The sequence below is a fragment of the Sparus aurata genome, chromosome 5 (assembly GCF_900880675.1).
Source record: "Sparus aurata chromosome 5, fSpaAur1.1, whole genome shotgun sequence".
Taxonomy (NCBI): Eukaryota; Metazoa; Chordata; class Actinopteri; order Spariformes; family Sparidae; genus Sparus; species Sparus aurata.
The window spans coordinates 28,580,791-28,594,515 of record NC_044191.1 but is presented as its reverse complement, the minus strand read 5'-3'; the positions used below and the strand labels follow the sequence as shown (position 1 = coordinate 28,594,515).

The following is a 13,725-nucleotide window of genomic DNA, read 5'->3' as shown; positions in this document are numbered from 1 at the left end:
ACTTAAGTACATTTAATATGAGATACTTTTTGCTTTTCATATGGGTGACTTTCACTTCCAACCAAAGCAAAAGTTTAAAACAATATCTGAACTTTTATTGAAGAAGGAATTTTGTGCACTTTTAACAGACTGGAAATATTTTAATCGACCCTTTTATTAATCTGGAGAAATTCGACCTGACATGAACGCACCACCGTCGCTGTTGACACGTCATCACCATGGGACTGTTTACAATGAGCATGGCGACCGTAGAAATGTGTCAGTGAAGGAAACATGCTGCTTCAACTGTAGACAAGTTTAATCAGTTTTCTTGTAACTTCGGGAGGATGAGTATGGACGTGACTTTCCTCGGGACCGGCTCGGCCTACCCGTCCCCTCACCGCGGGGCTTCGGCTCTGGTGCTGCGGACAGAAGGGGAGTGTTGGCTGTTCGACTGCGGGGAGGGAACCCAGACACAACTGATGAAGAGCCAGCTCAGAGCCGGTTAGTCACTGCAGCCACTCCCGCAGCCTGCTGCACCTTCTGGGGAACTAAGTGAACGTCTTTAGAGTCATTGAACACCGAACTTAAATAAACTGTATTCAGTTGTAGCAACCACCCACACTTTCATTTTCCACTGTATCGCGAATCCACCGAGGTGAAGTTAGTTTTAGGTTGGATATTTGACAGACATTCACTCCGGAGACTCAGTTTAGCCCAGTGTCAGCAGGGGGAGGACGGTTAGCTCGCCTCCCAGAACCTCGCTGACTTAGGGACCATCAATAAATTACCCTATTGTTTGTTTGATTTACACAAAAATAATGTTTCTTCTTGCTGTTCTTCATGATTTTAGTGATAATTATGATTAAAAAAAATAATACTGAACTGATTTAATGTAGATTTTTTTTTCTGGTGCTCTCTTCAAAAGTAAAAAATGTGTTTTTTATGTGTGAAACAGAGTGAAAAAATGTGTTCAACATGTGAAAAAATGTTCACTCTGCTCTACGCATGAAACAAAACAAATTTTCCTCGGCTCGACACATGAACAGAAAGTTTAACCCGTCAAAAAAATGTTTTTCAGTTGGATCGACAAATGAAAACATTTTTTTTTTTTTTTTCCCTCGGCTCGACTCATGAAATCCTAACTTTCTAACCTATGAAGGAAGGAATTGATTTGACGTGAGGTCAAAGGTCAGAATACTGTAAATAGAGTGTGTTCATTTTTATGGTGGTTTTCAGGTGAGTTTTTCGCCACATTGCATTGAAATGTAACTCTCGGCTTGAAGCATAAAAAGAAATTTTTCAGTCGTTAAACGTTATTTTTTTTTACTCAGCCCGACACATGAAAAAGCTTCTTTTTTTTTAAAAAAAAAAAAAAAAGAAAATTCTCTTTTGTGAAAAAACGGTTTTCACTCAGCTCAACACATGAAAAAAGAAATATGTTCAACCCCTGAAAATTTTCAATTTGCTTGACACATGAAAACAAAGGTTTCAACCACATAAAAGGAATGTTTTCACTCATCTCAACACATGAAAAAAAAGTGTTTCTTTCTCGGCTCAACACATGAAACACATTTTTTTTTCTCGGCTCAACACATGAAACACATTTTTTTTTCTCGGCTCAACACATGAAAGTAAAACTTTTTTCACTTGACGGATGAAAACAAAGCATTCAACCATGAAAAAAATATTTTACCTCTGTTTGACACATTATATATTTTTTTTCTTGGCTTGACACATGAAACAAAATTTGTTTTCTCTCAGCTAGACATGAAAAAATAAATGTTTCCTCTGGACTGGACACATGAAAAGAAAGGTTTCACCCGTTAAAATTTTTTTTTCCAACCAATGAAGGAACTGATTTGACGTAAGGTCAAAGGTCAGAATACTGTAAATAGTTTATTCATTTTTGAGGGGATTTTGAGGTGAGATTTCTCCACATTGCTGCAGTGAAATGTAACCAGATTTGTACCTGTGATAGAGTAAGGCATCAGGAAGAAGATGCAAATACAATGATGATCTAACCTATAAAGGAATTGATTTGACATAAGGTCAATACAGGATCCTGTCAATAGAGTGAGAATGTTTTCAATCGGATCTACACAAGAAAAATGTTTTTCTCCTCCTCGGCTTGACACATGAAATGAAGAGTTTCACCTGTGAAAGATTTATGTTTTCATTCGGAGAGAAAAGTTTCAACCTTGAAAAAGAAATGTTTTCACTTAGCTTGACATGTGAAAAAAAATGTTTTCACACAAAACGCTGAACATTGAACCTTGATAATTTCTTATTATCACTGTCAGAGTCTATAAGATTATAGACAACAACAACTGATTCATGTGATAACTAGAAGATATTTTAACCTTCTTTAGTTTAATCCAGCTCAGATTTCCTCCATAATTAATTTAGACAGAATGTCCCCAGCAACCTGATAACAAGTCATTTATCATGTTATTTACCAGGTCGAATCACCAAGGTTTTCATCTCCCACCTGCATGGAGATCACCTGTTTGGTCTGCCTGGTCTCCTTTGCACTGTGAGCCTCAACACCAACCCCGACTCCCAGCAGAGCCCTAACTGTGTGGACATCTACGGGCCTCGGGGCCTCCGGCATTTTCTGAGGGTGACGCTTGGCCTCACGGCCTCGCAGCTGCTCTTCCCTTACGCAGGTAGTCGCAGAAGAAGTTACTACATTTAGTCTGTTTTATTTCATTCAATCTTTTCCTTGCTGTTTCATTGTAATATCATGTAACATCCTGTGCTGTCATCTCATCTACTTTTATATTTATGTATGTTGATGTAGTGCACGAGCTGGAACCCACAACTGACCAGAGTCCAGAGGAAGGACAGCTCAGCCCGGAGGTATGTGTCTGATTTTTGTGTTATTTGTGTTTGGTGAAATCACACCTCAGCTCTCTGTTTAGTTGCGGTGTCCAGATTGAGCCCTACTTCCAATCCCAAATGTTTCTGTAGCAGGATTGATCCAGTCATTTAGTCATTTTGGTAAAATGTGTGGCGTCATCTTTAATGTTGTGTTTTGGTTTTGTGTCTCTTCAGGCGACAGCAGAGCGCGGCCCTCTACACCCACAGGAGCAGCCAGGCCGGACGATCTCCCTGGATGTCTCCAGTAACTCTTACCTCCTTTTTGAAGACAAGAAGTTCGCGGTCAAGGCCTTCAGGTTATTTCATCGCATCCCCTCGTTTGGTTTCTGCATTCAGGAGCACGATCGACCCGGAAGACTGAAGACTGAACTCCTGAAGGAACTAGGTGAATGCTCTTTCTTATTCTTTCTTTATTTTACAGAAATCTGAAACAGGACAAAAATAGTATGAATTCAAACACAGACAGTGGTCTTATTTTGTGTCCCCCAGGCCTGAAACCTGGGCCGCTTTACGGCCGCCTGAAAGCTGGAGAGCCAGTAACTCTGGAGGGCGGGCGTGTCGTTCTGCCCAGTGAGGTGTTGGAAGAAACCATCCCCGGGAGAAAAGTCTGCATTTTAGGGGACTGCAGCTCAGTTCTCGGGGACGGGCCGCTGACGTTGTGCAACGGAGCGGACGTTCTGGTTCACGAGGCCACCCTCGGGAACGAGCACCGAGAGAAAGCGGTGGACCACGGACACAGCACGCCTGAAATGGCGGCGGCAGTGGCTCGGGCTTGCTGCGCGCGGAGGCTGGTGCTGTACCACTTCAGTCAGAGATACAAACCCAGCTCCCTGCTGAAAGAAGGGGACGAAGATGACGTCTCGGAGCTTAAGAGACAGGCTGAAGACGCTCTGCGGGACAGTGGTGTTGAGGTGACTCTAGCTGAGGACTTTCTTACGCTGAACATTCCTCTTAAGAGATGATGGGATTAAACTACTGGTGTAGTAGGTATGATTAAGAACAGAGCAGATGTCTGTTGGCCGTGAACAGTTATATATATATATATATGTATATATATATATATATACTGTATATGTATATATGTATATATGTATATATATGTATATATATATATGTATATATATATATATATATAAAAAGTCAGTTTATTGTCATATCTGCAGAAATTTTCATTTTGTGCCTTTGTGAATATTTGAATTTAAAGCCTTTATCAGACGTGGCCATATTATCATGCATCCCTAAAGTTAAAGATCTGTTTCCAAAGTAAAGAACTGTCTAACCTACTGTGATAACAAGTTAAGTAGGGATTATTAACAGCCGTTCTTAATTTGAAAAAAAAAGGGCGCAAATTTCAATCAGATATTCTCTCTGTGACACTGTGTGAATAATCACGTCATAGGTTTCAGTTTTACTCACATTTTCTTTCACGTTGACCACAATCTCTCCTTATGAATCAGTAAACATAGAGAATGCATGTGATGAGAAAAGAGCGTGCGATCGTCTCACAAACCTTTTCCAGAGCTTTATTTCTGGATCTGTACACAAGGTATTAAAGTACAACAGAAAATACAAAATAATGTTTAACAAAAGAAAAAAAAAAAAAAAAAAAAAAAAAAACAACTCAATGTTTATGTACAATTCTTATAAACAATAAAGATAGCTTCTTGAACATTTCTCATAGTGAAGTTTTTGATTGTCTATATTTCTGGATATACATTTTTAAGTTTTGTAGGTTTTTTATTCACAAAGGTGTTTCTGTTTTCATCAAAGGACTCAAGTTTTTCTTTGTCAAAACCACAACTGCTATAATTTTTTTTGTTTTTTTCCTTTTTAAAACTTCAAAACACAATACAAAATATAAAATAAATTTGCTTAGTGCTCGCTTGCACACACAAGTCTCATACCATGAGATATCAATAAAATATCACATTTTCGAGAGTTCACAGAGTGGTGAAAAAAACCTACTTCTACTACTTAATGGCCTTTACATTCTGACAGTTTTTCTGAGTCTTTGTACAAACCACAGGTGAAATAAATATCACTGCACTGCTAAAGCTAGAAGAGCTCGGAGGACCTACTGCATTATGCACATTGCATTAAAAGAGAAACTAGCTCTCCACATACTTAGAGCAGCAGCCATCCCTTTACCATCGAGACAAATATAGACGACGACATGGAAAAAAGATTTTTTTTTTTTCGAGGAAAGAAAGATGAGTGTCTTTTACACATGGCTGCAAGTTTTGAATGCAAATCTGCAACACTGAGTCATATCAATACGTCTTTAGGTAAAACCGTTTTCAGTGGTACACTTGAGAAAACAGACGCAGCTGGCATGCGTGGTTTCAGCTGGGTCCTGGGGGGGAGGGGGTTCTGGGTATCATGACTTTTCCCAAAGAGAGAAAAAACTAAATAAAATTCAAACACCAAGTCAACTGGTAAAATGCAAAACCCAAAATATCTGTACATATCTACAAATTATTGCCTTTTTGACAAGGAATCAAATTAAAACCTTTGTATTAACACAGATTCACAAGTGTAAGAGGTCAGTTAATAGACTTTTTAAAGGCTATTTGCTAATTATTTACATGAAACGCAAAGTGAATATCTTCTGACGCTGGGCTTATAAACTGAATTATAAAAAACAAAACAAAAACTTAATGATGGTCTATATGCATGGATCCTGTCTGTACACACATGGTGCATTACAAGATTTATGGACATAACAAACATGTTGTACCCCTGAAACAAACTAATTATTCATAGCACAATGCATAGATAAATTAAGTAAACACTACTACTGCATCCAATCAACTGACGATGACCTGCTAAACATTTTACAATTCACAATTAAATGGACTTCAGTCAAGAGAAGAAAGCTCCATTTCTGCTACTAGACTCCAAGAAATTGTCGACCAGATTATAGAAGGCATTCTCTCTAGTCAGTAGAGGTTAGGCAGAGGTTAAATACAAACACAGAGTGGCTTTAAATAAAGAGATAATACTGCTAGCAGGTTTAATCCAAGCTTGCGAAGTGGTCTGAAATGGCATTACTTAATTTAGGAGCATATTTGAACATTAATTTTCTTTTTTTACTACAACTAAAAGGACGAATACAGCTAAGCTTGCCTAATAGTAGCATGAATGACAGCATTAGTTCCAAGGATTAAACAAAATCTCACCAAAGGTAAACATATATGCAATAAATACAAACTTTACGGTGCCAGATGATGTCTACGTTTATCAACCATTTAACCAATATCTTTGCATTGCAATATTGCTGTTATGGTTCTCTTGTCTCACTGATACCCTCTACGAGAGAAGCAGGATTAAAAAAGAAAAAAAAGAAGAAAAGAAAAACTTCCAAAATTCCACCTGTAAAACAAGGTGACTCCCATTATGTTACACTACAAAGGTGTTCGTAGTCACCCGTTTAAAAAACCCAATAGAAAAACTATGAATCGAGGACTATAATTTGGGATTGACTTAAAATGAACTGTTGCAAACACTCACATGTTCCAGTTTGGCAACTTTGAACAGTTGAAAAGTAAACGAGCATACAAACTACAGACAAGCTTCCACAGGAGAAAAAGATTTTTCTTTAAATAAACCAAGCTGGAAGGCCTTAGCAACTGAGGCCACGACACTTCCTGGTCTCCAAGCTAAATTACGTGCTAGTGTTGCTCTTCATACAAATGTCTAGCCAGGTTTATTCAGGGGCAAATAAACCCCATTTGCACCTGCCTGTTTACTAAAAAAGTACCTGTAAACCAAACACTAATTAAAAACAATAATAATAATAAAAAAAAAGTACCACTTCAAGCAACAAAGTGCAGCAACTAAATACTAACACTAGAGGCAGAAAACTAAGCCATTTTTGGCAGCTCGAAAGAATGGCAGGATAACTTAATGTAGCTCTGAAGATGTTGTGTGTTGATGTGAGGGAGGAAGATACACAACTCTCCTACTGCAGCCTCTGGGCCCCACTGTACATGGACGTTACACATCTCAAGACCGCGAAACAAAAATAAAATAAATGGCTATATAAACTCTTGAGAGAAATCAAGATTTTAGTTCTATATGATAGACATCACTGATGTCATATTACACAAAAATGAAAACAAAAAAGTATATTCATATACATATATATAGATGTATATATATATATATATTTTTATAATAGAATTTAAACAAATCAGATTCTCCAGTGAGGTCAGTCTTATGTACAAGCTGGATAAGGGATTTTTCAAAAGGGAGAAACAAAGGGAGAAGACGACAAAGATCACTCTGACTGAAGTGCCGCAGTGTGCTGTGTGTGGTGCCGTGCATGTGCTCCCAGAAACCCGTTGGGCTCATTGCTGCCAGCCAAGCTCCCAAAGTCTGTGACGGACACCGCCATTTTGGCGCCGGTAATTCGGTGGTGATGCGCCGCTGTCCGTCGCGCTTCAAAGTCCACGCCGAGGTTACCCACAGACACGTCATTGATAAAGGAGTCGGGCAGGGCCATCTTGAGTCTCTTGGAGGGCCGCTCGCAGTCCTTGTTGACGCACACTCCTCCTAGCTGGCCCAGGTCAGAGTGGTAGAAGCCAGCGTCGAGCATGTTGAGGCAGTCGGGGTCCGCGCCGTTAGAAGGGAACCCAAGGGATTCGTCGTGGTTCAGGGACCCACGATGGAGACTGTCCAGTTGAGGGAAGCTGTAGGAGTCCAGGCAACTAACCTCTGCAGGGCTGCACACTGTGGCTACACTGTTACTCAAAGCTGCAGGGGAGACAGGACACACAATCAACACTGAATGATTTGATAAAAATGACGTGACATTAACAAATGCTTGAAATCTTTACTACAATAACTGTCTTTGTGTTTTTCTACCATCCCATTACTGACCTGTGAGGTCGCTGGCAGTGATAGAGTTGAGCAGGCTAAGCTGTTGGTCCGCGGAGGTTTCCAGCCGCCCTCCTCCGCCCGCTCCTGAACACACAGAGGAGGAACTGTCCACTGCCAGTCCTTCTGCTTCATCAACCAGCCTGTCCATCAGGTCACTGGATCCAAAGAAACATGTTCAACATTTCTTCTAAACGATAATTTTCTTTTCAGAGCTCACTGTATTAAACACCAAACACTTCTCTTGACACTTACGTTACACCGGGATAGCTGCTATACTTTTTCTTCCCAAACCGATTCTGCTGCACGAAAAAGTCGAAGCGCTCCGACTTTTTCCACATGTAGTAAAACGCCACACATTCTGCTACTGTTCGTGTTGTCACCTGACGGGGGGGGAAAAAAGAGAAGAAATACAAAGAATGAGACCATTTCACAGCTTAATATGTGTAGTTCTTTGTACTTGTACAGAAAATAAATCTCGTCCACTCATGATATGAGACTCACTTTGTGTTTCTGTATGAGGTGAAAATTCTTGTCATACATCTGTAGTGCGTGTTCAAAGTTCTTGCATTCCTCTTCTGACCACGGAGGCGATTTTCCTGAAATAAAACCAGAAATACATCAATATATTGTTGGTGCACGATAAAGCAATCCATGTGCAAACAAAAGGGTAGAGCCATCCGGTTTCGAGACTGAATGTGTGTCAAACCTGTCATTTATGAATTTCTATAGACTGTATGCGATGTGCTGATTAAAATCAATTGTGAGGTCACTATTTTTTTAAAGTTTTTTTTTTTTTTTTTTTAGGATTGTGTATAAAGGTGGGTCCCACACTGACAAATGGGTGACAAATACATACACCATACCACAACATGGGTCTGTATTGTTATTATGTTCCTGTACGAAACGGATTTTAATTGCCACATGAAACTCACGCAGAGCTCACTTCATGCGAATAAGTGAGCTCATTCTTCCATGTTAAATGTCTTGTGGGCGATGACAGTGATTGGTTAAGGGCTCGGTGTTAAAAACTCAAATGCTGAAAAGCGCACAGTTTACGTCAGAGGCAGGACAGAGGAACCTCTCACCACATCAAAAGTGAAACATGACAAAGAATGAAAAATGAGAAGATGCGCTCAGACTAGTGATCACAAGTGACTGTGGGATGTTATGAGAAGGATGGAATTGACTTACAATGGGGCGCAATATTCATATCGCTGTTAAAAATCATGAATCATATTCAGGGATATATATTAAGTATAAATTATATAAAATGTAAAACATGAATACATGTTACACTGCATTACTAAATTAAACTGGTGTCATAATGGACATTTAACACCATTTCTTAATTTTAAGAACCCTTTCTAAATGTTTTTAGTTGTATTTTATTCTGTTTTTCCCCTCCAGTGTTTAGATAAACAAGTGTGAATAAACATTTTCTTCATTAAGAAAGTGTAGGGGAAAAAAATGCTTGTATGTATGTAACAAGTCTTGAATACAAATAGATGGATTGGCATAGTCGTTGCTGTGGTCATGGTCGTGATGTGCCTTCCCAGTACATTGTTGACTGTCAAACTAGAGCAGATCATTAAGTTTTAAAGAGCTACGGAGAAAACTTTCCAGCAGCTGCACATGGGTTTCTCAGAACATTTAAAAGTGCCACAGCACCCTTGAAAATGCTCGGCCAATTGTATCATGACGATTATCAATTGAGCAAAACATAACAGTTACCTTCAACAGAATGAGATTCTTACGATTTTTTTTGGGTTGGCTGGCAGCCTGCAGTCTTTCCTTTGCTTACCTTTTGAGGACTTTACACGGCTGCAATGTCTCTCTAGTGCTTCACGGGTGTTGTAGTTACACTTGACGAGCTCATTCAAAGCCTATGTGGAAAGAATGAAGTGGTCACGACAGGAACATTAAGCAAATAATTCCCATGCACCGTAGAAACAAATTATCTGAAGTATTGAAATCATTATTGCTATAGGACACAGAGAATGAAAGTCAATTCAAAATAATGCCAACTGCATGTATCAAATACAGTGTTCATTGTGTCGCAACATGAACGGATGGAACATTAAGACATGACTGACCTGTTCATTGTCTCGAACGTGCATCCCTGGTTTGTCACATCCTGTCTTTTCATCTGTTGTCCGTGACAACACGTCACACAGGAAACTCCTAACCTTGTTCTCTGGCAATGTACCTGGGCTCCATAATAACTCGTCTTCATCTTCATAAGCTGCATCAGAAAGTATATCAAGTAAAATTAGTCACCTGGTATATATGACTTTGTCTCTATTGTATAGCTAGAATCACTGTAAGCCATCACATTAACGAACATGTAAAAAAAAAAGTCACCTTTCTCCCCATCTTTGTAGTGACAGAGGCAAGAAGGAACATCTGCTTGGTACTCAGTTCCAACCATTATTTCCTATGATGAAAATCAAACAAAAGTCAATAAAAACAGAATGTTTAACAAAACACTTTTGGATATTCAACTTAAAACATTAAGTGAACTTCATCTTTTAAAGTGTCCCAAAATTAAATTGTATCTTTTACCTTTCTGGAATCCTCTGGGCTTGGGCCATCTTCATCACACTCTGACTCTTTGTCACCATCAGAGATGGCGTTGGCTGATGGAAAAACAAACAACAAATAAATACTTTGACACAAACTGAATTCCAGTGGCACCTCATTGGTGCTGAGGCCCAGTGCTTTACCGACCAAACCGGTCTTGGTACTGTAATACGCAATTAAAATGCCAACAACAAACTTGATACATTACGTCACCTACACTTTTTGGAAAGCTTAAAAGTATGCAAACAGAACTACAAATATCACTGTGCTGAAACAATAAGGCTATAAATCAAACAGATCACCAACAATTGCACATTTTTTATAATTAACTATTTGCATGAGTATCAAGCAGAAATTATATATATATATATCATTTCATATCTCATTTAATAACCAAGTGATTTTTTACACAAAAATGTCAAACCTTCACTCATGTCCACCTCTGAATTGTGAAGATTTGCTGTAATTACTCTCATGTGAAAGTCAAGTGACGATCTAAAAGTTTTGGACTGTTTCGCTGGACAAATAAAAACACTAAACGTCAACGTGGGCTTTAGGAAATTAAGCTTTAGGAAAGTGGACTATATTCGGACATTTGATATACCAAACAATTAATTAATTAATAAAGAAAATAAGCTGGAGATTAGTTAGTTATAAAAAAGTTGTTGATGTCTTGAATCCGGTGGTTTATTTGTATTAACTAGCGCATGATACTGTATCGCATTACATGACCAATCCAATACATCCAATGCAATGCTCAAGACAATACGTTCAATTATACTTTACATCACACTTACACCGAAGTGTTCTTGGGAAGAAATCCGTCGCCTCGTGTGAGGTTACAGAGGGAGTCAGATCATCAGCTGACGACTGGGTTTCCTCCTCATAGTCCCCAGACAAGAGGTCTTTAGCTATTTCCTCCTAGGGAGAAAGAATAAAATTCATTGTATATTGAAGCCCAATCTTTCAATTGGCTAAATACCATCGCCATTTAAGGTTCATTATTTACCTTGTCCAACGTCATGTCTGGCAGCTCATCAGTCAGGTCTCCAGAGGAGCTGTCTATACTGGAGCCTGCTGAGGCTTCGTAGCGATAGATGGCCAAGAGTTCCTCCAAAGGCATGTTCCCCTCCTGGAAGAAAAAAAGGGGAAGGTTATACTCGGCAAACCATAAATTTAATACAACCACTGTTATATTTTCTGTGTCATTCAAATTACAGTAAAACTTTCAAACTGAAAACCCTTGTGCTTTTGACCCAATTATACATCTTTATGCATAATGTTGTTTTTTTTGTCAAAATGAGCTTAAAGCCAGTTAGTGGCTAATGATACACTTATTAATCGTCACCAAGAGATAATTTATGGATGAACTTTACAGAGTAAACAGTACATAGACTTGACTTTAGCATCCGCTGCTATAAAAAGAGCTGGCTTCCCCATATCATTATATAGGTCACACTAGTAACTGTCAGCTTTTTTCCCCAGGTGACAGCAAAGTGTCAGTACTTGCAGCCCCACTGCATTTAGAAGACGGTCTCCCTGGATTTTCACTATAAACGATACAAATCTTGCATACACACAAATGCGAATTCAATTATTTAAGGTCATTGTTTTTGGTCGGGTTTTTTGTTGGCATTTTCATCGTTTTTCAGACATTCTGTGCCTTCGCTAATTTACCTTTTCCAGATCTGCAAGCTCCGAGCGGAAATTCCCCCCTCCCTCCAAAGACTCTTCCTCCTCCAGGGTCCTCTCGTCATCATACTCGTGAACTAACATCTCTGCTGTTGGGTCAAAGTCATGGTCCTCTGACGACAAAGAGCCAACTGAATAAGGGGGAAGAAGAAGAATCATCAATATTTACATTTATCGCACAATTAAGCTTTTTTTTTTTTTTTTAACTCTGAAAATCAAAGATTCACATGTTTAATAAGATGCATGTAAATAGTTATCATTTTACAATAATAATTTTAAAAAACCACTACATTTTGGCCATTTCAAAGCGCTTTTTCTCTGATAAAACATATAATAAAATATACAACGTTATCGTCACAGTTCTGTTATGCAAAATCCTATCACAAAAATGCAGGTAAACTTAAGTACATACATGATAAAACTGAGAGGAAACGTCTATATTTCAGACAGATGTTTTCTTACCTGGACTTGAACTCCCTAGGGAAGCCTGCAAAATAATAAAAGTAGAGCATAAATAAAAACAACAGTTGAAACATGGATTCAAGTGCAACATCAGCGCTTCATCCAGACATGTTCTATCAAGCCGAGTGAAAGAAAATGCATTCACAGTTCGTGTTTTCACCACCGTTAACAGGAAAACTGCATTTGCCGCTAACCTTAACGTTACCTGGAATAGGTGGCTAATTCAACGTTAGCCGCAGTTGGAAGCCGCACACTGAGGACTCTTTTGAGCAAAAGTGTCGTTTTAAAACCACATAATTAAAATGATACTTTTCGTAAGAGACGCTCGAAGTAAAACAGAAGAATAAACTGAGGGCGACAAGACGATTTACACAGTGTCGGCTTCTGTAACAGTTAAGCTAGCCAGCAAGCTAACCCCCCCAAAGCCTGATGTTAACGTTATGCACCGAAAAATGTAAACACTAATTCCGTTTGCGCGGCACAGCAATCGACAGAGTTAAATGGCCTATACCATATAGCTGTCGCCAATTTATCCCGAACGGGAAAAACAAATTTCCATTCATAACAAACGCGATACAATCTGTTATTTCCTTTAACCAACAAGCTAACGTTAAATTTACGTATCAATTTACACAGCCGCTACACCGAAGCAGCTGAGAGAGCGAAGGCGCAGCGGCCTTGTAGTGAAGGATCAGTCCAGACATTCAAGCATATTTTAGAGGAATAACAATGACAATTATGACACGAAACACGCTACACAGAAGGCAAAAACCATCGTCGCCCCAATCGATGGCGTGGAAATGAAAAATAAAGCACACAAAATTTAAAAATATCGATTTAAGATCGATTGCTTCTCCCCTGTTTTCCCTCTTACCTCCGCCATATTGGTACCTTTAGCTAATGGGCTCGATCTAGCGCAGTACCCGGATCAGCGCTCTGAGCCAATCAGCGATCCAGGTGACCGTTGTAGTCGTGACGCCGTTCAAACCAACCGCTGGCCAGACTAACGGGAATAATTTACACACGGTGGATGTGAAGCCGCTGTATGGAAACATGACAAACACAAACATGTATAGAAATCAAAACACCCACGAATTACCAAATATTTATTAATAACACGTCGTTTATGGCGTTGGTGGCTCACACAATGATAATTATACAAGAACATTCCTGGAGCGGTATCGGAGCATCCCAGCTGATTTCCTGGTCTCCTCAATACCGTTTCACACAGATGTGGCGTTTTTTACA

At 39.2% G+C, this 13,725-nt stretch overlaps 2 protein-coding genes across 4 annotated transcripts; one reads left to right on the top strand and one right to left on the bottom strand.

Moving 5' to 3' along the window:
- Window positions 1-212: 212 nt before the first annotated feature.
- elac1 (elaC ribonuclease Z 1) lies at window positions 213-4,634 on the top strand. Its single transcript, XM_030417837.1, has 5 exons — window positions 213-483; window positions 2,442-2,648; window positions 2,783-2,841; window positions 3,037-3,247; window positions 3,352-4,634. The coding sequence occupies exons 1-5, from the start codon at window positions 327-329 to the stop codon at window positions 3,822-3,824; spliced, it is 1,107 nt and encodes a 368-aa protein (XP_030273697.1). The 5' UTR covers window positions 213-326; the 3' UTR covers window positions 3,825-4,634.
- Window positions 4,635-4,694: 60 nt separating this feature from the next.
- On the bottom strand, window positions 4,695-13,463 carry mier3b (mesoderm induction early response 1, family member 3 b). 3 transcript variants are annotated; one of them, XM_030417834.1, is made up of 13 exons: window positions 13,352-13,463; window positions 12,478-12,502; window positions 12,001-12,146; window positions 11,333-11,455; window positions 11,121-11,244; window positions 10,306-10,379; window positions 10,105-10,177; window positions 9,837-9,985; window positions 9,545-9,626; window positions 8,245-8,339; window positions 7,996-8,123; window positions 7,744-7,898; window positions 4,695-7,617 (listed from the first exon to the last, which is right to left on the bottom strand). In XM_030417834.1, the coding sequence occupies exons 1-13, from the start codon at window positions 13,358-13,360 to the stop codon at window positions 7,142-7,144; spliced, it is 1,659 nt and encodes a 552-aa protein (XP_030273694.1). In that variant the 5' UTR covers window positions 13,361-13,463; the 3' UTR covers window positions 4,695-7,141. The 3 variants fall into 3 exon arrangements, with proteins under 3 accessions (XP_030273694.1, XP_030273696.1, XP_030273695.1); XM_030417836.1 differs by lacking the exon at window positions 13,352-13,463 and adding an exon at window positions 12,672-13,340; XM_030417835.1 differs by lacking the exon at window positions 13,352-13,463 and adding an exon at window positions 12,683-13,340.
- Window positions 13,464-13,725: the final 262 nt, after the last annotated feature.

What these genes read in the sequence shown, in the direction of transcription:
- elac1 (XM_030417837.1), top strand. Translation starts at nt 327, where the DNA reads ATGAGTATGGACGTGACTTTCCTCGGGACCGGCTCGGCCTACCCGTCC. An exon ending in GAAGAGCCAGCTCAGAGCCG is followed by an intron (nt 484 to 2,441) that starts GTTAGTCACTGC and finishes GTTATTTACCAG; the next exon opens with GTCGAATCACCAAGGTTTTC. An exon ending in TGAACTCCTGAAGGAACTAG is followed by an intron (nt 3,248 to 3,351) that starts GTGAATGCTCTT and finishes TGTGTCCCCCAG; the next exon opens with GCCTGAAACCTGGGCCGCTT.
- mier3b (XM_030417834.1), bottom strand. An exon ending in CTACAAAGATGGGGAGAAAG is followed by an intron (nt 9,986 to 10,104) that starts GTGACTTTTTTT and finishes TTTCTGATGCAG; the next exon opens with CTTATGAAGATGAAGACGAG. An exon ending in CACTGCCAGCGACCTCACAG is followed by an intron (nt 7,618 to 7,743) that starts GTCAGTAATGGG and finishes TCTCCCCTGCAG; the next exon opens with CTTTGAGTAACAGTGTAGCC.